General features: G+C 39.2%; 4 protein-coding genes and 1 long non-coding RNA gene across 6 annotated transcripts; 3 read left to right on the forward strand and 2 right to left on the reverse strand.

Moving 5' to 3' along the window:
- Positions 1-1,101: 1,101 nt before the first annotated feature.
- LOC145703710 (cAMP-dependent protein kinase type II-alpha regulatory subunit-like) lies at positions 1,102-5,801 on the forward strand. 2 transcript variants are annotated; one of them, XM_081781101.1, is made up of 9 exons: positions 1,102-1,239; positions 3,122-3,309; positions 3,351-3,457; positions 3,499-3,652; positions 4,093-4,194; positions 4,241-4,319; positions 4,544-4,614; positions 4,972-5,092; positions 5,384-5,801. In XM_081781101.1, exons 1-9 carry the CDS (start codon positions 1,179-1,181, stop codon positions 5,500-5,502), a joined length of 1,002 nt encoding a protein of 333 aa, XP_081637227.1. In that variant the 5' UTR covers positions 1,102-1,178; the 3' UTR covers positions 5,503-5,801. The 2 variants fall into 2 exon arrangements, with proteins under 2 accessions (XP_081637227.1, XP_081637226.1); XM_081781100.1 differs by lacking the exon at positions 1,102-1,239 and adding an exon at positions 2,338-2,519.
- A 1,128-nt stretch (positions 5,802-6,929) lies between these two features.
- Positions 6,930-11,060, reverse strand: LOC145702067 (uncharacterized). The gene is given in 11 exon segments (XM_081779278.1): positions 6,930-7,059; positions 7,105-7,963; positions 8,007-8,151; positions 8,259-8,323; positions 8,408-8,495; positions 8,536-8,862; positions 8,908-9,011; positions 9,073-9,505; positions 9,783-9,883; positions 9,999-10,593; positions 10,796-11,060. Coding segments are annotated over 11 exon segments (3,033 nt in total). The 5' UTR covers positions 10,982-11,060.
- A 657-nt stretch (positions 11,061-11,717) lies between these two features.
- On the forward strand, positions 11,718-14,681 carry LOC145702069 (heparan sulfate glucosamine 3-O-sulfotransferase 1-like). The gene is made up of 8 exons (XM_081779279.1): positions 11,718-11,998; positions 12,048-12,362; positions 12,411-12,491; positions 12,536-12,843; positions 12,916-13,099; positions 13,263-13,387; positions 13,433-13,511; positions 14,292-14,681. Exons 1-8 carry the CDS (start codon positions 11,842-11,844, stop codon positions 14,480-14,482), a joined length of 1,440 nt encoding a protein of 479 aa, XP_081635405.1. The 5' UTR covers positions 11,718-11,841; the 3' UTR covers positions 14,483-14,681.
- Positions 14,682-19,537: 4,856 nt separating this feature from the next.
- LOC145702070 (beta-1,3-galactosyltransferase 1-like) lies at positions 19,538-21,752 on the forward strand. The gene is made up of 6 exons (XM_081779280.1): positions 19,538-19,546; positions 19,613-19,653; positions 19,857-19,968; positions 20,043-20,196; positions 20,241-20,715; positions 21,434-21,752. Exons 1-6 carry the CDS (start codon positions 19,538-19,540, stop codon positions 21,627-21,629), a joined length of 987 nt encoding a protein of 328 aa, XP_081635406.1. The 3' UTR covers positions 21,630-21,752.
- A 316-nt stretch (positions 21,753-22,068) lies between these two features.
- Positions 22,069-23,015, reverse strand: LOC145705547 (uncharacterized). Its single transcript, XR_014134605.1, has 3 exons — positions 22,795-23,015; positions 22,244-22,752; positions 22,069-22,187 (listed from the first exon to the last, which is right to left on the reverse strand). It is a non-coding gene; the product is annotated as an uncharacterized LOC145705547 (long non-coding RNA).
- Positions 23,016-23,172: the final 157 nt, after the last annotated feature.

Consider the following 23,172-nt stretch of genomic DNA (forward strand, 5'->3'; position numbering starts at 1 on the left):
GTTTGTCGGCTTCTTCTTGTTTTACCGGTCTTGAGATAATGCTCTGTCTTTGATCATGATACAGATTGTTAACTGCGATGATAAACATAATTGAATTTTTTATTCAAAAAATTGCTTTAATTAGATCGGTAACTGATGTTGAAAGCAGCTTCCACTCAATTCTGTCTAAATTCAGTCAACTCCAGTCGACTCATCCTGTTGAAGCCGCTTTTTTCCGTCCAGGGGCTTGGCCCTGCTAATAACCTTTTCTCATTAATTTGCAAATCGTTTTCACCATAATCGATAATTTGAGTGGTAATCTGCTGAGCCTCCTCTACTCGTTTTGTGCATTGTTTCTTTTGTGAGAGAACACTTCTTTCGTCAGAATTTTAATAACGACCGCTTTCTTCATTTTTACGGGCTAAAGGAATCGGGGTACTTTGCTTTAGATATTATCATAATATGAAGAAATTGGTCGTTAAAAATTACATAAAGGATAATTATTTGCCGCAAAAGTAAATCTGAAAGAAATTTACCGCTACTAAAATACTTAAGTACGTAGATGAAGATCTTTAATATTGCTGAATTACAAAGAAAAGCTGTTCTTATCTAAGTTTTATTACTATTTAGAACTTTTATTAGGATGATAAGCACCTGATAAGTATGATAATATCGATGATTACTTCTGATTTGCTTTTTCTTTTACGTAAGGTTGGATAAGATAAAGGATTCCCAAGAACCGTTAGACACCTAAAATGCCGGCAAAACTTTGGTATCATCGTTGAAGACACCCTTAATTTGTCAATTAATCTCTTCGCTACTCTTTTTTGCGTAAGTTTATGTACGTCATAAAGCAAATGCGCATTTGGGCACGCTTACTAAGCGTCGCTTAGAGTGGGCTTGGGCGTCGTTTAGCTATTTGAGGTGGTCTTCTTTCGCCGCGTCGTTTGACGGGGCGTAAAGACTACGGTCAATAAAGACAAGAAGATTTGTATTTGGCACTGAGAGGCCACTGTCATCGGGATCCCACCCGTGGTTTTTTTTTACTTACTGAGCGAGAATTTTTTTGAGAAAAAAAAAGAAGAAAAGAAGGAGAAAAGTTTTGAAGACAAAAGAAAACTCATAAAACAGCTAGAACGGAGCAAAGAATAGAGAATTAGTTTTGAAAAGACAAGAGAGTAACCCATCTGACAGTAGAAATGGACGTCGACGAAAACGGCAACCAGTCTGGCGATGACGCGATGGACATTGACGATTTGCGTGAGTTACAGTCTTAAGAATTTATAAATTGAAATTATCAAAATTGAAATTTCATATTACTAAATTGTATTTTCTCCATTAATACACCTTATTTTTGACGTAAATGCAGAAAATACATGTAGCTAATCTTGAATAAAGAATCTCGGATACAAATATGAAAATTGAGATCTCACATCTTGACCCCAGCTGACAAGGAGCTAATTAAAAGATATTTTCGGCGATAAACGTAAATTTTATACTATTTTATATAGGCACCTTGTCTGACGCTTGTCAGATAGGCATCAAGAATCAATTGAACTGTGAATAGAAAAATGAACTTTCCTTTCAAGAAGAGGAGTTTTCCGTCTTACGCTTCTTCTCGATTCTGATAGAAAAAGTTAACAAGCCGATAACATTTTCATAAATTTGGAAAAAGTTCCGAAGTGGCCGGAATCCGAAATTCTGAGCAAGTTCAAGATCGAGGCGCCACTAGAGGGTCGAAAAAGGCGCTCATCAAAGGAGGAGCCGGCGGCGCGTGTGCCCAAGGGCGTGTGAGACACCTTCAGGCGGATTCGAATGATTTTAGCCTTAGGCGTCGTCTTTCTTTTTGCTAAAACCGCCTTTTATGGGAGAGTAAATGACGTCCCTCGCAACTGCCAAGGGCCTGCTCGAACTACATTTTCATAAGGCACACAGAGACGACCAGAAAAAATAAATTCACCATTTTAAAATCAAGAGTGTCTCTAGAACGCCGATTATTTATTGTTGAAGACAAGGAGGAAAAATAAGAGAGATTCAGTTGAGAAGCGGCAAAATAGGAAAAGGGCGCATTTTTGATTGATTACTTTTTTTGTAAGAAAATTTTTTATATAAGCCATAAAAATGATAATCGTTGTTAATTATTGACCAAGAAAAAAATTGGGGTTTATTGAAAATCCAGCAAAAATTTATTGAATTTTTCGAAAGTTTTTTTTTGAAAAAAGTGTTCTGAAAATTGATTTTTTTAGCTGGATTCTATTTACTTTCCACGGTCATAATCTCGAGTAATTGATTATTTTAACTCTTAGAGCTTAGAGCGGAGGCGATTTAGTTTTTACACTGAAGCAAGCCTTTTTTGAAAGAGATGAATTTTAAAAAGCTCCTGCCTTGTTGGAACAAGGACAAGGCTGCTCAGGCGGAGCAGGAGCCGGCCACTGAGCCGGAGATCAAGCAGAGCGAGGAAAACGCCCCAACTCTTAAAAACTCGAAAATCTCGAACTCACAGTCAAACGCCAGCTCGGTCGATGACGAGCCAGATGAAGGTAGATATTTATTGGCTTGACCTTACTCCCCTCGCACACTCGCCGCATTATTTATCTTCGACTCTAATGGGTTCAAAACTGATCACTTTTCAAACCAGTTTATCTTCGTTTTCTTTAAATTATCAATCTTTCGGGTAAAAGTGGAGGTTTACAATTGTCAATCAAGAGCCGGCTTTTCAGGCGGATTATGCTCATTTTTGAGTTGTCAAATATTATTTAATCCGTTGAAAACACATTAAAAATTGCGTTTTCTTTGAGTAAAAACACACTTTAACAAGCTTTTAATCATTAAAAATTGCTATAATTTTACAAAATAGACGTCTATAGTCCCAAAATAGACGTCTTACAAAACAGCCATAAACTAAAATGCATTTTTGCGATATATTTTAGTAATTTACAATTGTTTAAATTTAATTTTCATCAAACGTAGTACGTAAATCAAGGCCCGTTTCTTACTTTTTATGTGAATATTAGTTTGATTTATTGAATTAAATTACTCTTATCGAGTGAAAAGTCCAATTAACTATTGCGTTTTACAAGAGAAAATTAGGCGCATCAGTTCCAATTTTCGGATCATAAATCAAATTAATTGTATTTTTCAGAGGAGCTTGAAATGCTGAGAAAATACCAAGCGAGAACTGGTGGTGGGCGAAAGTCCGTCGCTGCCGAACGATACAATCCCGACGAAGACGACGATGAGCCACTCAAGGTCGTGCCAAAGACAGACTCTCAGCGCGAGCGATTAAAAGAAGTTTCCAACAAAATTATGCTCTTGAATAGACTAGATGAGGTATTCCCACCATTCAAAGTACGAAAACAAGCGCCATTTAGGAACAACTGACGAACGTTATCAACGCAATGGAAGAACGTAAAATCAACGTCGACGACATCGTCATCCAACAGGGCGCCGACGGCGACAACTTTTACGTGATCGACAGGTGGTTTTACCCATTTTTGCATTTATCCAACCATTTTTCAGTGGAAAATACGATGTTTATATTAATAAAGAAAACGGGCCGGAGCAAGTGTTTACGTATAACGACTCTGGTTTCTTCGGCGAGCTTGCTCTGATGTACAACACCCCGCGAGCTGCAACTGTCAAGTGTAGCAAAGCTGGAGTCATTTGGAGTCTTGTAAGTTGTCCTAAGCTGATTAAGGTTTTCTTGCTGTTCCGTCATCCTGGGCTCGGAAGCCTGTGTAGAAAATCTGAGTCAGGGTCTGAAAGCACGGAAATGAAAAGCCGCGTAGCGGCTTTTTTAAAAACGAAGTCGCGAAGCGGCTTCGCCAACATTACCATTACGATCTTTTAAAAATTCTGGCGAAGCCGCTTTGCGGCTTCGTTTTAAAAAAAGCCGCTACGCGGCTTTTCATTTCAGTGCTTTCAGACCCTGACTCAGGTTTTCTACACAGGTTGCCGAGCCCAGCCGTCATCGGACCGGAACTTTTCTTTTGAATAAATTAACAGATGTTTGAGAAAAAAAGAGCGGCTAAATAATTAAAAAAGCGTCGTGAGAAAACGGCGATTCCGCTTCGGATTAATCTTCATTGAATTGAAATTAATGCTGCTATTTAGGATCGAAAAACATTCCGTCAGATCATCGTCAAAGCAAATGCCAAGAAGCGATCACAGTACGAGGCCTTCCTTCAAACAGTCGAAATTCTGCAAAACCTTGATGTAAGACCACTTTAGTTTTTGGCTAATTTTGACTTTGATTTTGTAGGAAAATGAGATCTCGAAAGTGGCCGACGTCATGGAAGAAAAGAAATACAAATCTGGAGAAGCAATTATCAGACAGGCGAGTACAGTTATAGATTCATTTATAGTATAAATTTTATACAGTGACTGTATACGGTATATAATTTCGCCCGTGCATTTTGATCGTTTCGTCCCGTAGCCACTCGCAGCAAATCACCCCTAGCTCGTTGGCTGCCTGGCTAAATATTGATTCGCCGCGTAATCAATTCAAACTTATACAGTCAGCTTTACCAATTATTCCAATTTAACGTCGCGCATCTTCAGGGAGACGAAATCGATGCTGGCTCCTTTGTCTACTTCCTCATCTCTGGAACTTGTAAAATCCATCTCAACATCGATGTAAGTCTACCATTTCAATTAAGCTTTATCAATTTTAAAAGCTGTAAATTGATAAGAGAAAATTAACATTTCTTCCAGGAGAAGCAAGGAAAACAGGTTTGTTGGTTTTCATCTTGTGTGGTTTCAATCAATTGCGAATCAGAAAATCTAACCAAAAATTAACTCACTATTTTGGACAAATCAAAATTTAGATTTTTTCATTTCTAACTAAAAATTTCTACTAGCACGAGTGGTCGCTTTCTTTTCTGAAAAATGAATCCAGAGCACTAAAATTTGAAAATTCCTTTGGATTCATTTTTCGAACTTGAACTTTCTACCAGTAGTTGCAAAGAATAGACTTTCACGTAAACACTTCAGGGAGAGGAAAAGGTGCTTGACAAAGTTCTCCAATCCGGCCAATGCTTTGGCGAAGTGGCACTCATCACAAAGGCTCCTCGAAACGCGACGATCATTGCCTCCGAAGATGTCAAATGCGGAGGTAAGCGGGTCTGAAATCGCTAGAAAATGGGGCCTATTAGGGGGCATCTCCTCATCTTGAGAAAAAAACACCTTATTTTTTCATCTCAAGGAGGTGTTCCTTTTTAGGAATGTCAGGTGATTGAAATATGTCACAAAATTTATTCAACAAAAAATAATTAATTTTCTTTTCCAGAATATATTAACACTCCGTAATTTTTATGGGCAATAAATTAACTTTTCATTAATATTTGTGAATGTTTTATAGCCAAAAATGGTCTTTTTTAAATCATTGCTATTCATTCATTTCTAGTTTTGGATGTATCTGCTTTTGAACGACTGCTTGGCCCTTGCAAAGAAATCATGAACCGAAACATCGACAAGTACGAAGAAGAGCTTGCGGCGCTGAAGGAACTCAAGATCAGCGACTAAGCGTACTGACCGTTGACTGTATCTCTCTTCATTCTGAGTACCGATGACCTCCTTCTTCAACTCTTCCTTGAACAACTCCAAAAACACTTGTTCGTTTGCCCGATAATTTTTGACAAGAATGTACAAGTCCACCTTCAAACAATATTATACGCTTCCTGATACCAACTAAGCTTTTGCGAAAAAGAACAGACAAAAAACAACAATCAGTCGAACGGCTGATTTTCGTGTGTAAATATTCTTTTCAAGAGTTATATTTAATTTCCTATCAATAAATCTACAGAATAAAAGTATTCATTGAATAGTCGTCAGATTGTCAGGGCAGGTGTTTGCGGTGGATATCTAATTGGCTGTAATATGGTCTTATGATGTCATATTGTTAAATAAAATCGACATAATAATGATAGCTCAATTTTTTAGTGTTTAGGGTTCGAGAAAAAGCCTGAAAGTAAAGCTGCTTACATGAAAAAGTGTAAGGCCAAATGTGCCGCCAAATTTTAAATAATTATGATCATCAGATAGGATTTCAAAAGATTGTTAGATAGACAATCTATCAATGACACCTTGTATGATACCATCAGTACTATCAGTAGTACTCATTCAGTTCAAAAGATTATTTTTGACTAATTAAGCTTATAGCTTTCTCTGTAACCTTTCTGTAAAGATTTTTCTCGAACCCTTATATTACAAAAAATAAACGCTAGAAAAAAAACCACATATCATACCGTATACCGTATACATAATATTCTGTATATTAAAGACGGTATATTATTTACAGTTTATAAAATGTAGGTAATTGATGAATCATCGACCATTTCCTGATCGAGAACATCCGCAACCACAATTTCCACAGCAGTCTCCCATGCACCCACCAGTTGGAATCCAGTTGGTTGATCCACAGGAAGAGCACTCGGAAACCCAGCTATCGTCAGACATTCTGAAAGGTCCAGTTCATTTTTCTCAAAGTCAAAACTCAAGCAAGCAAATAAAACTGAACAAAATCTTTCTCTTGTATGGTCTCTTAACTTCATAATTAAAAATCTGAGTGAAAATATTTTGCAAACGGACTTTTGCGGCGGAAAAGAGCATGTTTTTCGACCAGAGTTCACCCAAGTTCTAACCGTCAAAATTGAAATTTCAGAAAAATAGAATGTTTATTAGAAAAAGAAAAACTGAAATGCACAGAAAAACGAAAATGCACAGCATACAAGCTCTTGTGTTCCCTCAATCGTACTGCAAGACACAGTTTATGGTTCGAAAGCATCATTTTCTTCGCCTTCGAGTTTCGGGGACACAGTGCCACTACGGCGGCTTCTGACGCTTGCTCGACTTCGTACACTAGCCGCAGCTGAGCTTACTCGGCTTCGGATGCTTTCTGCTCTTTACAAGGGATGCAAAGAACTCTAGATAAAATCTTTCAATGAGCAAACTCAAGAATCATTTACATTTTGATCCCTTTTCCTGCTAGAGCGCATAGAAGCTGCTCTCGTCAATTGTGGAGACGCAGGTGGTGGAGGAGCAGGAGCTCGTTTCTTCTTCTTTTCAACTGATTTTGGCTTTCTAGGGTAGCAATTAGACCAAGAACTAAACTCAAGAAGTACTTACCGAACGGCTGCTTCTTCATAATTGTTCTGCTTCCTCATCACAGCAACCTTGACATCGGGCAAAAGCTTCGCGTTGGAAATATCACCAAACACCTCAATAATGGCGCCACTTGGCAATCTCAGAAACTGCCGGTAGATTTCGCGCAGCCCGTCGAGATGCACGGTAAAGATTGCCACGTGTACGGTGACCTCGCGTTTGAAATCTTCAAATCTCTCGTCGAACGACTTTCTGCTCGTTCCGTCCTCGCTTTCGTCGTCTTCTTCTTCCCAAATAAAGTCGTTGACGACTGTTTTGCGAGTTTCACCTTCGTTACCGCGCCAATTTTCGCTCTTTCGGCAAATGTGAGCGAGTTCTTTAGCTGAAATTTCCAAGTCGAAAGGAATGACATAATCTTCATCTTCTCCATGCAGCCGGTGATAGGTATCCAAGAGTCTCCCATTATTATGAAGTTTAAGGAAGTAAACATAGAGGACCGTAGAAGCAAGAAGCATCAAAACAAGATAGACAAAGATCGTAATCGGAATTCCTACCACGCCATTTCCAGAGACGCCCTTAAAGTGCCAGTAGATTTTGAACGCATCTCCAATCGGAATATCATCGTTTGAATAAGCATCGTCGGTGCCGAAACGGCCAAGAATGCAGTCAACGATGAGAATGGCGGCCGGGTCCAAAATGCACCAGATGCCGTAGATCAAGATCGTTTTTGAGAGGATTCCAGGAAATGCGCCAGATAGGCGAATGAAGAGAAAGGCGAAGAATGCGAGGAGGGAGAAGACGAGTATATTGAACAAGGGGCCCATAAGAACTACGCCGACTGTCATGCCTGTTGATAGACGATCTTCTTGGTACGATAATTCGACTGAAAAAGAGTTTTTCTTCAGAAGAGAATCAATTGACCTTACCTGTCCAGGGAAGAAACTCAAACTTCGCAGGTGGAAATCCCGCAGCATTGACCATCATCCACTGGCCAATATAATGAATGTAAACCCGTGGGAAGAAAATCAACACAACGAGCAGCATAAAAGTCCAGAATTCGATCGTGCGCACCTTGCATGGAAATATTAATATGGAAACAGAGCGTTGTTTCTGTCCAGGAAGAATATGTTTTCTCATTTTTCCCAAATTAGTAAAAACATGTTCGCACACGTGTTTACCTGAGAGATGCCGAGCTCGGACCGGAACATTCTTGAACAGTACGTTAGGCGTTCGCGACCGACCCCTACAAGAAGAGAGTAATAATTCCAGTGCTTCGTCAAAAATAATTACTATTAAAAGTTCACGAGAATTTTCTCTGATGACGTACCGATAACCTCACGAGTTGATTTCATATACTCGTTCATGACAGAAAATCGATGCTGCTCAAGTGTTTCCAGGTGATTGTATTTTTTCGGCTAGGAACACAGTAATTTTCTTGATAGTGGACTCAAAAACCTGGGAGCGCTCCAAAATCTTATTGATAGCTTCATTCTTTGGCAAAAGTGCAGTGACTTGATCCGAATATTTCAAAGCAGGAGATGTGTAGTGATGCTTGTAGTAAAGACCATCAGCACCTTCTACCGCTTCCCAGTCTTCCTCGTCATCTGTATCGTAGTCCGACCCTTCAGCTTTTTGCATCTTAGAAATTGCCATGCGACTTCCGATCGTCATTGTCTTTATTGTCTTTGAATTCTCGACCTCCTTGTCTTCAAACGATGCCTTTGATAGATATGTTGCCGCACGGGATAATCCAAGCTGACTTTTCTCCTTCTTCAGAAGTTCCTAAGAGCGTTCTAATATGACTCGATTATCAGAGATTTTGAAAACCTGTGGTTTCGATTGCGCCAAACTGCTATAGTTATCCTTTTCATCCAACACCTTCAAAACTGGTTCTCCGTCAACGGACACCGGCTCGTTTGTTTTAAGTCGATCTTAAGAGTGGTTCAAGCATTTATGTTGAAATAACGAAACATAGTCTTTGCTGATCCTTCCCTGGCGAGTTCAAAAGCCCAGACGTAAATTGCAGTTCTACTTCATATTCTTTCTGGCCAGCCAAAAACCTTGGAAGACGAACAATCTCAAAGTAGATATTTGCCAGCCAATGGTCTAAATCAGCGGAGATAAGCTGTTCTATGCGCTCATGCCGATCAACCTGCGAATCCATGTGGCCACGGAGCAAGGGAGCCTTGAATTTGCCAGAAATGATGTCAAAATTTGCGTCGCAGATTGGAAACGCGCCCCAAGCCACTGCCACATCTGTTGGCGACTGTGAACCTCGTAGGAGAAAAAGCTCGAAGGTCAGGATCATCCCAGGCTTGAGATCGACTTTTGCTGGAGCCACAGTGTAGACGGACTGATCAACTTTCATTTCTTGGGCAAAAAACTTTCCAGTATGCGCGACAGGAAGTGTCGAGTTGCCCCAACGCTTCGACTCTATGGAAAGGCATGATTATTATCCGGCTTACAAATCATCATGACGCCTGATGAAGTCGAAGAGAGGGGTTATCATTCGGGCCTATGATTCGAGCCATCCAATATCTCTAGAATCTGAGCTAATGGTTAGGGTTAGGGACCGGGAACTCTTAAAGGGAGTCTGGGGGGCGAAGCCCCCTGGTTAAGGTCTTAGGTGGGGGGTCCCGGGGGCGTAGCCCCCTGGGTTAGGTTTAGGCTTAGGGGCAGGCCGAATGATAACCCCCTACTACCGATGAAGTTCATATCCTTTTTCCTAGTTTACTCCACTGCATGGGATGGCCACCAAGCCGGTCGTAGAGTGAGACCATTATTCCATATTTTCCGATTGGGATCTTTTTTCAGGCTCAACAGGAAAACGAACATGTGCGGGTTTTTTCCGACATGAGAAAAAGTCAAATGACTGTGCACTAGGATGGAAAGACACTTCCTCAACAGATTGAGCCTCTCCTTGTCTTTCAGCCCTCTGACGCAATCGATCTTGATCTGAATAGGCTGGGGCGTTCTTGTCCATTCTACTCGCCATCGCCGATCACGTGCACCGCCATATTGCTCGGAAGCGATACGTAGATCTCCATATAAGGTCTTCACTTCCGCTTGTCGTTCCTCTATGGCTTTGTTAAGCTGGGACTCAGCCTGGCTGAACGCCTTCCCCATTTTTTCCTGCTCGAGCCTTGCTTTCAGAAGCAGCAGCTTCTTCTTTTCTGAAATCAACGCAATCTTCTTCTTTGTCTCGTCGTTAAGCTCTTTCCTCGCTTCTGCAGCACGCTCCTCCAGGATCTGCTCTCTTCTTCTTTGGATTTCCGCCTCATGACGCGCCCTTTCAAGTTCCGAGTCCATCCTGCGCTTTTCCTCCTGCAAGAGATCTTCTGCATTCACAGAGCTCACGTGAAGCATATCCTCTTCAATCTCAATGTGAAAGTCTTTGAGAACTTCTTCGACATTGACGCCAGTAGATTCAAGCGCGACGCGGACTTCTTCGAGTTGCCCTGCGACTCGTTCAGCTTCTTCGTTGGTGTATTGAACCGACTCATCATCGAGTGCCTACAATTTCATAAAACTCCAATAAATTGCGTTCGAAAAAGTGACAATATCCGCAGTAAAACGTGCCAAAAAACTACCATGAAACGTGCCAAAAAACAAGGTTATAAAAAAAAAAACAAATAAAAATAAGTCAGAAAATTTGAATATATTCATGAGATTTCTAAAACAATTTACACCATAAAACGAAGATTGTAAAAGTCACCTTTTCTAAGTCTTTAAAATCGGCTTCAAAGTTCCATTCTTTCTCCTCAAAAGAGTGTCTCTGGTTCAGTTCTTTTTCCAAATCTTCGATATTAAATTGCTCCTTCGGCACTTCATTCTCATGCTGTTCGTTAATAATCTCTGGCTGAGGAAGGTCTGGCGGTTGAATCGGAACCGCTTCCTCCATTTTCTCGTTACTTTTTGAGAAAAGAAGCGATTTGTAAAATTATCGTCCTTAGAAGATCGAAATGTAAATAGAAATGAATTGCGCTGCGTGCTGCGTAGTCATAGCGAAAAACGATTGTTTGAACGTCGATCGACAATGGACTTCTAATTGTCTTTCCTTCTTTCGCTTTTTCAGACAGAACTTTATTTCGCGTTATCCGAACAAGCAATTTTCCTTCGAAAAAACTATGATGCCTAACATTAGTAACCAGGGAGAGGTCAGACTGATAAGAATCAAGTTCGATCTGCTCCCCCGCTGAGAATTTTTCGCACCGTGCGCCCTCTTTTAGAACCTGTTTGAGATATAAAACTGGGAATGCAAAATGATATCCATCCAAACAGATGAACATTATTTTTTTTTCTAAAATGAAGCGAAAAAGTTAAAAAGAGATGAAGAAGAAAGAAAAAAATGATGAAAGAAAAAAAGACAATAATTTCAACTGTAAAATGAATCATTATTTCTTTTAACATTGTCGCCATCATTGCCTTCAGAATTAATATCAAATAAATTTCAAAAGTGAATAAAGAAGGATATAATTATTATTTTTCCCACAAAAGCAAATTCGGTCGAGGACAATTCATGCGTAAACTGAATGAAAAAGGATGATAATGGAGGAGGTGCAGCGCTCCTGGCCTCCGGGCGATGCTGGTGTAACTGAAACCAAATTCTCAGCGCTTCAACTTTTGCGCGGCTTTTATTTACCGACAAAATCATCGGACATTTGTCTTTTTCAACCGACCGCTTTGGTCCCTCGAGTGCACTGCTCCATCGATCGATTTTCAATTTCGAGAGATTCTTGCTTCGCGAAGAATAAATTTATTATGATAAGATGTATTCGCAGAGAAATATTACTGGCGACGAAAACAGAAAGAATGATTATGCTCGGGGTGCTGATGAATATATTTATTTTGGCTCTTGTTTACGCTGGAAATGATAATTTAAGAAGTCATTTGCCGCGTTCAATTCAAAATATAATAGGTACTACCAGCTCTTTTTGGGAAAAAATCTTAAAAATGATCAATTTTAGGCTCTCAAAGCAACAATAAGCAACAAAAATACCAGCTCAACCTGGACTGGATGAACGAAACCCCAAATCTGAAGCGTTTCTTGAGCAAAGTATCGACCGAAGAACTCTCAAAGCCAGACAGAGCGGAAGTCATACGAGTCTCGCTCTTCGAAGCACTGATAAACCTAGCAAAGGCGGAACATGAAAAGGGAAATGAGTTCCCTAATTTGCTCAAAATGAGTTCTGTCAGAAGAGCAATTTCGATCCTGAAGAAATTAAATGCAGATTTGAACTTGCTGCAGATGAAGATGGAGGCGGCGTATGGCCTCTGTAAAGGTAATTAAAATTCTTCCATTATATGTTCGTTCTAAATGACTTTTCAAGGCTGTCTTCAAGAAAAATACGGCAAGAAGAAGAAGCGATTACCCCAGGTTATCTGTATAGGAGCAAAGAAATGCGGAACAGGTAAGATTCTTTTTAAGAATCTTTTAATTAAATTACCATTTTAGGGGCATTCCAAAACTTCCTTGCGCACCATCCGCATCTGTTCAAGCCACCAGGATACGACGAGGTCCACTTCTTCGACAAGGAAGAGGATTATGCGAAAGGAATCGAATACTACCACTCGTTGATGCCAGAAACGTCCGCTGGAGAAATTACTTATGAAAAGACGCCGAAATACATGGTTATTCCAGAAGTGCCTGGGAGAATCTACGCGATGAACAGTACTGTTAAACTGATCGCAATCGTCTGTAATCCAGTCAACAGAGCCTTTTCCGACTTCACTCATGTAGTAAAATCCGGCTATTTTAAATCGGTAAGCGTTCGTTTTCCGGCCATCTCGGTGGAAACCGCGCGAATCTATACCTATTCTACTATTTCCATTCAGGAAACGTCAAAATACATGAATCTGGAGGAAACAGATGAAGAGAGCCGGCTGAAAGGATTTGAAGGATTTTCCGAAGCTTACATCACAAAATCGAATGAAATCAAGGAGGAGAAGGGTGATGCACAGTGGCGGAAATGGATCCAGAATGTTCATAAAGAACAAGGAAAGGCTGAGACTCTTGTATGTCTCGGGAGCTACAGGATCTCAAACCCTAGCTGAGCGGCTGTTTCCATCGTCGTCTTTCCACAGCTTGTCGCAACATCTCGTGGAAAATATATATACACACATGTTCTCACCAGGGCTCTAAATCTGAGGCGAAAATCAAGAGTTTCTCAGCCTTAAAAAAGTTGAAGCATCGATCTTGACGAACGGGCTGTACTCAGTTCACCTCCAAAACTGGCTGGACGCTGGATTCAAGCGAGAGCAAATGCTCATTTTGAATGGGGAGGAGCTGATCTCGAATCCGGCCAAGGTATCAATTAGTGGCATAATGTGAAGCGCAGCGTTTTATCTTCAGATCATCCTCCGGGCTCAAGAGTTCATGGGACTAGAACCTATCATCAAGGAGAGCCACTTCGTATTTGACAAAGATAAAGGTACTGACATTGTGTAATAGAGTATTTTTGATGAAAACGATTAAAAGGAGGCACATTCGAGATAATTTCTTTGATAAAAAGCCAATTAAAATGACTGAACAATTCAAGTTTTTGAGCCTTGGCTCAGTACTTATTTGAATAATCATCACAAGATTAAAATCGATAAAACTCATCAAATTTATTCTAATCTTGCTTTTATAATCATCTTCGATCTTCTATCTTTTGCGCAACTTCAAGAGTACGGTTACTTCTATGATCATAATCTGAATGAACCTATCAATCAAACATAACCAAATCACTCAAAACCGAATGCGCCTAGAAACAGAGTTGCAAATTTGCTGGGTTGAGTGAGCTGAGCAGTCGCTCAGCTTAGCTCAGCTCACTGATTTTCGAAAATGAATTTATCAGCTCAGCTCAGCTCAGCTCAGTTATTCTCGAATATGATCTGTTCTGCTCGGCTCAGCTCAGCTCAGACAAGTATCATTCAGCTCAGCTCAGCTCAATGATTTTAACACAATTTCACTACTAAAAACAGTAAATTATAGCTCAACTCAGCTCACTCAGCTCAGCTCAGCTCTAATTAGGGTCTGCTCAGCTCAGCTCAGCTCAATGACCTCTGAAAAGGGCCAACTCAGCTCAGCTCAGCTCAGTGAGCTCCGAAATAGGCCAGCTCAGCTCAGCTCAGAGAATTTCTCACTCAGCTCAGCTCAGCGAAAATAAAGCCAAATTTGCAACTCTGCCTAGGAAAAGAATCTTTAAAGCTATTATAATTACTTTCAGGCTTCTACTGCTTCAAAAATCTCAAAACTGGCGAGCCTTCATGTCTGGGTGATGGAAAGGGTCGAACGCGCGCAGGTGGCGGGCCGAACTTTTCCCCGAAACTGAAAGAGGACCTCGTTTCGTACTTCAAACCGTACAACTCGGAACTCTACAAAATCATCGGCGAAGACTTCCACTGGAACGAAGCTTAGACTCTGTAAATATTTATGAAAGAAGAAGAAGAATTAGGAACCAATTAAACACAACATAGAATTCGTGCCTTACAAAACCTACTGTATCGAACTGTATCTGCGAAATTACTTCACCAAAGCCTTATTGCAGCTTCTCCTGCTTCCAATTCGTCTAATACTTCAAGTATGGCGATTTTGATTAACTGGAAATAAAATTATATATCTGAATCAAAATATGCTAAATAGCAGAAAACCGGTACTTATCCGACACGCTCCATTCATCGAAAATAGCATTTTCTCCCGAAGATTTCAAAGAAAAGACCATCGATTTAATCTTTTTATCCACGGTATTAATCGTGTAATTCTCATGTAATTAAAACATAATCACATTTTAGAAGGTCTCGTTGCAGAGTAATTTGTAATGAATCTTTTCTCGAAGAAGTTTCTTACGCCGGTTCATATAATGAGGATAAAACAGCAGCATTCTAAACTGCTTCTAAGTCTCACTGAATTCATATGCTAAGGTATATATAGGTAAATGTGGGTAATTGAAGGATAATGAAGGATGTTTAAAATTTCTCATAGTATCTATCGTCACATACTCTTCTGTATATTATTCAGTATACATACTTTCTTATATCGTCTACATACGGTAGGTTTGGAGAGTCTTAAGGAGGGGGTCGACGAGAATCGGGATTTCAGTGACCGAAAATGCGGGAAAACCTGATAAGATAGGCAAAATCTGATTTTACTGGTGGATAGAAAAGGGTTGTAAAAATCAGGCGGCGAAAAATAGAAAAAATTTTGGCCAGAAAAAATCGTTCAAAAACCTCCTCAAAGTAGGGCCATTTTCGCGAAAATGCACCACAAATGGTCAATTTTTTACAATTTTGTTCATTTCGACCCCTAAATCTAATTTTTATCAAATGATTTTAGGCTCAACAGATTCGGGAGAATCTGTAGATTCCAAAAATATAAGTTTCATATGCAGACTATGTGTATAAGCGAAATTACGATCACCCCTGAAAAAATTCTCGTCCACCCCCCCCCCCTTAATTACAGTTTTCATGAAACGATCGTTATGAAAAGATTCGTTTTTCTGCTGAAAATATGAAGAAGCAAACTAATAAACTAATTGAATTTTTCATGTAACAAACTAAAAGAGCTCTATTAATACAGTAGTTCAGGTTCAATTTTCACATTTCTTCAAATCCCGTCAGGAAACCGAGGAGCCATTAGTGTAACGAGAGAATTTTATCTTCTTAAATTTTAGGAAAAAGACTCGCGAACGCTCACGCTTCGCCAAAGTGCGCCACCTAGGACCGCGCTCCAAGATTTTCATCGCTCTTCTCGACCGACCGTTCGTATAGTAAAAAAAACTTTGACAAAGGTATTAATTTTCATAATTTTTTATTGAAAGATGATTTTAATTAATGTTTTGAGAGAAAGGAGAATTTGAAAAAGAGAGATTTTTTTTTGAAGAAAACGGAGAGGATGCCCTTAATCGAAGCTATTAGGAACATTTCTGCGGTCGAAATAATGATTTCGATTAGTCCGAAATCGACTCTAGCGCGATAGAAATAGATTGAATTCCAAGAGCGAAGTGATAATTTAACGTTCAATTAGCGCTGATTTTCTACGAACATGAATAATCTCAGCGTCGTATTTTGTGTTTAATGCTTTGGGTTGACTCCGGCGGGCTCTTTTTTGGGAATGATGCAAGCCTGTTTGTTTTGCCTTCAACTAAAAATATTAGCTTTTTTATCGTTCTTGACGTGCTGGGTTAATTATAAATTTAACCGGTTAACGCCGAAACGCATAGCGACCAATTAATTGGTTCAAGGCCTTTTAATGCCTCATAACTCAACTTTTACAAAACGTTAGAATAATATGAACCCCCACTTATGGAGCTACTTTTTATCGAGGAATTCGATTCCGGTGTCAAGAAAAATTTTTTTCGAAAATTTTAGATTTTAGCTATTGAACGAAATTTTGGACTCAGGTATTTTTTCCCTTTTGAAAAGTTATTTCTCTATTTACATTAAAATCGACACATTTAGAAATATGCATATTTACTCATATTTTTGTAATGATATCGGTATAATATCGGGATGAAATTGAAGCTAAGCGTCTGAGAATTATTTATCTGTAGCGTTTATACAGTCAACTAATTAGTTTCATTGCCAAAAAGGGGTAAAAAGGGCATACCAATTAATTGGTACGATCTGCGTTCAACGTTGAAAAAATTTTATGCGTTCCGGCGTTAAGTTACCTTTTTTCTTTCTTTTTTTTAAATGACACGTGGAAAACTCAGAAAGCGACAAAAAATCGCAAGAATTTTGACCAAAATTTGGTCAATTTTTAGACCAATCAGATTCTCGCATTTGGCCGGTAGGCCAATCAGATTTCTGAAAAAAAATGTCGCTCGAAGAATCGATTTTTTGTCCCTATTTTTGATTGAAATACTAAAATTGAAGAAAAAGCAAAAATTTGAAATGTAAAATTCAAAGCCATCTTGAGCCTGGAAAAAATACGCGGACTCTACCGCAGTTTGAATTAATCTTGTTTTCCGCGCACAGTCCAAAGCCACAAAGTTCGCTGAAATTTAAAGCAATCCGGGATTTACGTGTTTTCCGCTTTTTTGGTTCAACCAAAGTTGAGTAATTTTTCTTTCGATCGGAAAAGGGAGGGGTTAATTTCGGAATTTTCGGTGGTGGACTCGCTAAGTGCTCCATGTATCGTCAATTTGTAAGGTACTCAAAATGCATAATAGCTCGTTTCTTCAAGCTTACTCAACTAAGAAGCCCGAGGAGTCAATGCGGCCACCGTAATCCGCCACTGGAACTATGTAAAGATCCAAAAAGCGCGTTTTCAACCGCAACTTTTTAAGTTTTCAACTTTTTTTTCCCCAAAGTTATTCATCTCCAACTGTAGTTTCCCAGCATCTTTTTTTTAAGAAATGCAAATTGCCCTTTAAAAAAACAAGTTTCCAAATTTTACGTGAACTCGCGCTACTACCTTGCTGACGCTAATAAATTTAATTTGTCGAAATTTTTCACACCCTTGACTTGACACTAGAAGTTTCATCCACTTTTCCCGAAATTCGAATTACACGACGACCGCAGCGGAAGTCCTCGTGAAATTCCCGTGAGGACGGCATTTCAGATTTCTCACAATCCTCGGGAGACATTGAAACGGGCAAGAAGATAGAGTAAGAACTAAACATTTTTTCTTCCTATGATCTCCAGCCAACATTTGTCAAAGAGCTCGTTCGTAGCCTGGGCTCAGCTCTTGCTTTTTCTTCAAAACCTGAGTCAGGAAAGCTAAAATGAAAAAGCCGCAAAGCGGCTTTAAAAAAAGGAAGCCGCAAAGCGGCTTCGCCAAAATTTATATTTTAACCTATTTTAACCCTAACCTTTACCCTACGCGGCTTTTTATTTGAGCTTTCTTGAATCCTGACTCAGGTTTTCAACAAATATTGCCTGGCCAAATTCGTAACTTTTTTGTAATCTTTCTTGCAGATTTTGGACTTATTGCCGCGTAAGTGAGTTAATCCACCCCCGCGTCAGATTCAGAAGTCAGAGAGTAGTCGGATAATTTCAACCCCTGATGCAACAGGTTAAGCAATTATAAACGACATTTCAAGTGGGGTTAAGCCCAACCGCGCGCTCATTACGTCATTTTTTTTTGCTCCAAGTTTTCAAGTGTTCACAAAACAAGCTTATCTTTTCCTCTTTCAAAATTTGTGATTCTGTCGGATTAAATTTTCTGCCTTGTCCACTTATCTGTCAGTTTTTCAAGCTTGTCGATATAAATTATACATTTTGCGTTTTACGTTTTTTACGCAAGACGATAAGGAATATTTTTCACTTATCAAAATGGAGATATGGCGGCGCTTTATCGCTCAGCGGGTGCTCCGTCAAAAAATTTATCACGTGTTCCGGTTTTCTTCCTCTAGAAAAAGGGTTGATGAATTATTTTTATCATGTTTTTGAAGAGTGTTTTTTATCTAATAAATTCGTAAATTTCACGTTAACTTTTTTATGGGAATCTTGAAATTTCGAAGCGCGATTTTTTGCGGGAGATTCTTGCTTTTTGGCGGGTTGTTTTTGGCGTGGCTGGTGGGTGTACTGAGTGATTCTACGACATGGATTTGTGGTGCGATGGATATCTTTGTCCGAGGCAGCCGATAACACTGTTGCAAAAACAAAAATTTGTGTCCTCTCCGTTACCAACTCTACGATTACACAATTTTTACTCATTTTCAAAGAATTCTTTCTCCAAAATTTTTCAATATTTTTATTGAAATATTTCAATATTTCAATATTTTTGATAAAAAATTAATTTCGATCAATTAAAAAAATTTAATTTTTAATTCCTTAAAAAAATAAATTCTTAATTTTTAATTCAATTTATAAAAAAAGTAATGTTTAAAATTTTTTATCAAATAACAATTTTCAGGGAACTTCCCGACTTTTGCTGCTTCGATTGAAGAAATCGTCAGCTGGCTTTCTCGTGACGATCGTTTTTTAATTTTAAAAACTGATCAGGGTGAAACAATCCCTAGAAAAACCACGAGCAAAAACACCGACCCGGTCAACTCAACACGTGACTAGTACAAAGACTGAAACTCAAGTCCACTTACTGTCACTTTTTGACTAGAAGAACACACACTACAGTTGATACTGGAAAAGTTTTACATCAACTACAAGCAACTATCTACAATCTACTCAATATACACATTTATTCTCAAGAACATATTTAATCACAAAAGAAAGCAAGAAAAAAATGGACTCGTTAGCAATCAAGAAGATGGTGCTGCTGGCAATTTTTATTTTATCGGAAAGGGGTTCACTTTTATCACTTTTCTATTGTAGAACACAGCGGGTGATAAATTTGTGTTTTCGTTGTGATAAAGCGTCTTTATCGCCACGTGCGAAATAATCCCCCGCTGCGAAGTCGTCACTTTCCTTTTTTTGACAAAAACATTCATTTCCGAATATCAAAAATGAATCGAAAGTGAACAGAAACTTATTGAACAAGGGCGAGATTAGGTGTTAGGGTTAGGATTAAGTTATGGCTAGGGTTAGGGACCCTAACTTAGGGTGGTTGAAATTTTTTAAAATAATTTTTGGTGAACCCCTTGAAAAGACAACTGCTTTTCTCTCAGCTTGGATTTCTTATAAACCAGAGTAAGTTTTTCCCTCTTTTCTGTAGCTCGTATTTCGCGGTTCATTAAAATCAACTCCGGCCCAGCTCAAAACCGGAAGACTTAGTTGTAATCACGGACGAGTATATGCGGAAGCTCCCATGTAAACTTTGCATCTAATCTTCCAGCTAGTCGCCAGATAGGCATCTAGTAGCTCTGATACGTAATTTTTATTTTTATTTCCAGTGACGTCGTAGCTGCTGTGGACGAAGTGGTGGATGCTGTTATTGATGAAACATTGAATTTTAATAGACCAATTCAATTTTCTGATGATTTGGAGCATGTTTACCCAATACCTGTAAGTTTTGTTCAGATAGGTTAGAGGTAGTTTTAGGGTTAGGGTTAGGGTTTTTTTCTAATATTTATTCCAAGTTCCGCAAAAAAGAACGCTCTCTGGTTCCAGCAAAGTACCTGAATAGTCAACAATCAAAAACAGGATCAAACTATCTCGCGTATATTGTTGAACAACCGGAAGAATGTGACGCGAAAATTGTTATTACTGTCAAGTCAAGCGCTGATCATTTTGGTAAGACAGCTATTTCTTACTTTCAATTATCCCATTTTTTACAGAGCATCGAGAAGCAATTAGACAATCTTGGGCGCCAAGAGAAGCAAGGAAAGAAGATGTCCAAGTAGTCTTTCTCGTTGGACAAGGAAGTGATGTAATCAACGATGAAATCAAAGAAGAGTTCTTCAAACACAAAGATCTGGTGATCGGAAACTATGTCGACTCGTACCAGAACCTGACGATAAAAGCCATGACCGGAATCGATTGGAGAGCAAGAAACTGTCACAATGCAGAGTTTGTGCTCGCCGTTGACGATGATACTTTCGTCAATTTGGACGACATGATGACTCATTTGCAGCGACTCCCGGAAGAGGAAAACTTCATTGAGTGCTCTGAAAGAACAGTGACTAAAGGAAAAGTCTGGCGGGAAGGACAATGGGCAGTTTCCGAGGATCAATACGAGTTTGACGTCTATCCGAATTACTGCAACGGACCTTGCTATCTCATGCCAGTGGAAACGGCTGATCTTCTCCTAGGGTAAATTTGAAGCACCATCTGATCAGTGATCATCAGCTTCCGATTCGGAAGATTTAATGGAAAATAATGATAATTTCTCAAAACAACGTCAGAAATAATGCTATTTTTTGTAAAAACCATCATATGCTAGACCTGGCTTAGACAGAAAATTATCATTTTGACGTGATTTTTAAAGATTTCCTTTCAGATCATAAGATAGAGAAATGTAAAATCAGAATATTTCTTATCATGAGTAGGGCATTTTCGTTGAAGCAAGAAACGACGTCAATACGTAAGACAAAGAAGTCATGGGTTATGGACCATAACTTATGGTCGAGCAGCCAATACCCCTACAGTAGGGGCCCTACCACTAAGTTAGGGAGCTACGACCGCGAACCGCCCTAAATCGTTTGGGTTAGGTTTAGGGTTAGGGAGAGCTCGAATGATAACCCCTTACCACCGAAAAAACAGCTCGAAAGAAGTATACTAGGTTATACTGTATAACCCGTCTATACAGTTGATTTTGGTTCATACATAATAGGCGATGGCAGAATCTACCAACAACGGAAAAAAGCATATTTTTGAATAAAATGAGTCGAATTATATTTCCAAAGATCCGTTTTGTATAGGAGCCGTGAATAAATAAACAGCTTCAGGGAATATTAACGAATTTTTTCATCATCAGAATTCAGAGATTAGAATTTTGAGGCTTCTGGTGTGATCTTACAGAATTATTAAGAGCGTCGAGAACGACTCCATCTGATCATCCAGCCGACGACGTCTTCATCAGTGGCATTCTTCGCGTAAAAACGGAAGTGCCCCTGATTCAGTACACCCGCACTGGCGCTCCTGGTTGGTGCCAAGAACTCAACAACAGAAAACCACGACTTCCACAGCGAATGGTCAAAGAACATCTCAAGAAATCGCAGCTCTAAATATCCAGCCACCAAAGCCGGCAAACTCTCGTAGCTGGAAATTTCTTGCGATTTCGAAATGAAAGCTGTAAAACGATAATTCAAAAAACTACCTCTCAAAAACCATGCTTCAATAAAAATGACAACGAGACCTATTTTAATGTTGCTGATGAATTTATTTACAAGCATTGATTATTGATTATTACTGTCTTTGGCGAAGAGATACAGGGTTTGGAATATACGATTTTGTCCAGGAGAAGATATTTGGAATGTGTTGCTTTGAAGGGGATTTCAAAGAGCTCACTTTCGATTTCATCAAAATTATTTCTAAAAATAAAGCTCGTATAGCCGGTATACGAATAGACTGATGATAATAGGGGGGCTTTAATTAAGATATCAGGAGATAAAAATAATTCTTATTATCGATCGAAAAGATGAAAACAAATTGAAATCACGTTCCTCGCCCGGCTTCATCGAAACCAGTGATGCAGTTACTTTCCTATCTTCGCTGGTCGAGTTCTTTTTCGAAGAATTTTCAAGCAGTCGCTTGAATTTCTTCATCTTCCGCCCGAGCTTATTCTGAAAGGAAAGTCAGAATCATCACCTATTCAGAGAAGATGCGGTACGGCGCCTACCATTTTGAGTTTGTTGGTGGAAATTTTGTGGAACTTGTCCACGTGAAGAGCGAACTTGTGATTCTCGGGCACACTTCTGTCGTTGAAAGTTTTCAGCGCTGTGTCGCTGGTTTCTGTACAAAGTGGTTGAGTAAAATCAACATCGACGAGAGAAGATTTGAGAATTCTATACTGAGATCAACAAGGATTCTTGTAGATTTTGGAAAAGAGGGGAATCTTCTCGTAGTCAGCAATAATAAAAAGTATCCCCGATTTCAAACTGCTCTTAATAAAAGCCTCTTATCAAAGAGAACTTGATCATCAAAGATGCCATAAATTCAAATTTTTATGTCAGTTATCATATTCTCATTCTTTGATCTCAAGGCTTGAAGTTTTCAAAATCTCAAGGTGTGTTTCTTTTGATGCTCGTAAATCACCTTCGATACTCCTCAGATTCTTTTTTGAACTTTGAATGTCGGTATAAAACTGCGATACGGCCGACGATACTTTAAAACTGTACGCTTTCGCTTCTTTTATTTATTGGAAAACAATATTTTTCGGAGTGAACCAACCTTTTATTCTTCGCCTTGTTTCTTCTAGTTCTTCTCTGTCTATTTCCAGCTGCTCCTGCGAGTAAGGCATTCCTCAATCAACTCAGAAGGCGCGATTTAATTTCGTTAGCTTCCAGTGGACTAATCTCTTTAGGGAAATCGGAGGGGCGGGCAATTCCTAGTCCAGCCCGCTGTAATTAATGCGACAATGAGGCTGGATTTCCGTTGTTTTCTCGCTCTAAAGGTGATTATCCACTGCTCTGACTTAGATTGACACACACTTGCTAAATAAGCCTAACCTAATTACACTCTGCCTTGCCTCAATCGACCGCGATAAGCCCTGCAATAAAAACTGTACTCAAAGTCAGGACTTCTTTAATGAACTTGACTGTTGAAAGC

This window comes from Oikopleura dioica, chromosome PAR (assembly GCF_907165135.1).
Source record: "Oikopleura dioica chromosome PAR, OKI2018_I68_1.0, whole genome shotgun sequence".
In the NCBI taxonomy this organism is placed as follows: Eukaryota; Metazoa; Chordata; class Appendicularia; order Copelata; family Oikopleuridae; genus Oikopleura; species Oikopleura dioica.

Coding starts and splice junctions, on each gene's coding strand:
- LOC145703710 (XM_081781100.1), top strand. CDS start 2,342: ATGAATTTTAAAAAGCTCCTGCCTTGTTGGAACAAGGACAAGGCTGCT. Junction 3,653..4,092: donor CTGGAGTCATTTGGAGTCTT/GTAAGTTGTCCT, acceptor GCTGCTATTTAG/GATCGAAAAACATTCCGTCA. Junction 4,195..4,240: donor AAATTCTGCAAAACCTTGAT/GTAAGACCACTT, acceptor TTGATTTTGTAG/GAAAATGAGATCTCGAAAGT.
- LOC145702069 (XM_081779279.1), top strand. CDS start 11,842: ATGATAAGATGTATTCGCAGAGAAATATTACTGGCGACGAAAACAGAA. Junction 12,363..12,410: donor GGCGTATGGCCTCTGTAAAG/GTAATTAAAATT, acceptor TGACTTTTCAAG/GCTGTCTTCAAGAAAAATAC. Junction 13,512..14,291: donor CGTATTTGACAAAGATAAAG/GTACTGACATTG, acceptor AATTACTTTCAG/GCTTCTACTGCTTCAAAAAT.
- LOC145702070 (XM_081779280.1), top strand. Junction 19,654..19,856: donor TGGATTTCTTATAAACCAGA/GTAAGTTTTTCC, acceptor TTTTATTTCCAG/TGACGTCGTAGCTGCTGTGG. Junction 20,716..21,433: donor ACGGCTGATCTTCTCCTAGG/GTAAATTTGAAG, acceptor AGAATTATTAAG/AGCGTCGAGAACGACTCCAT.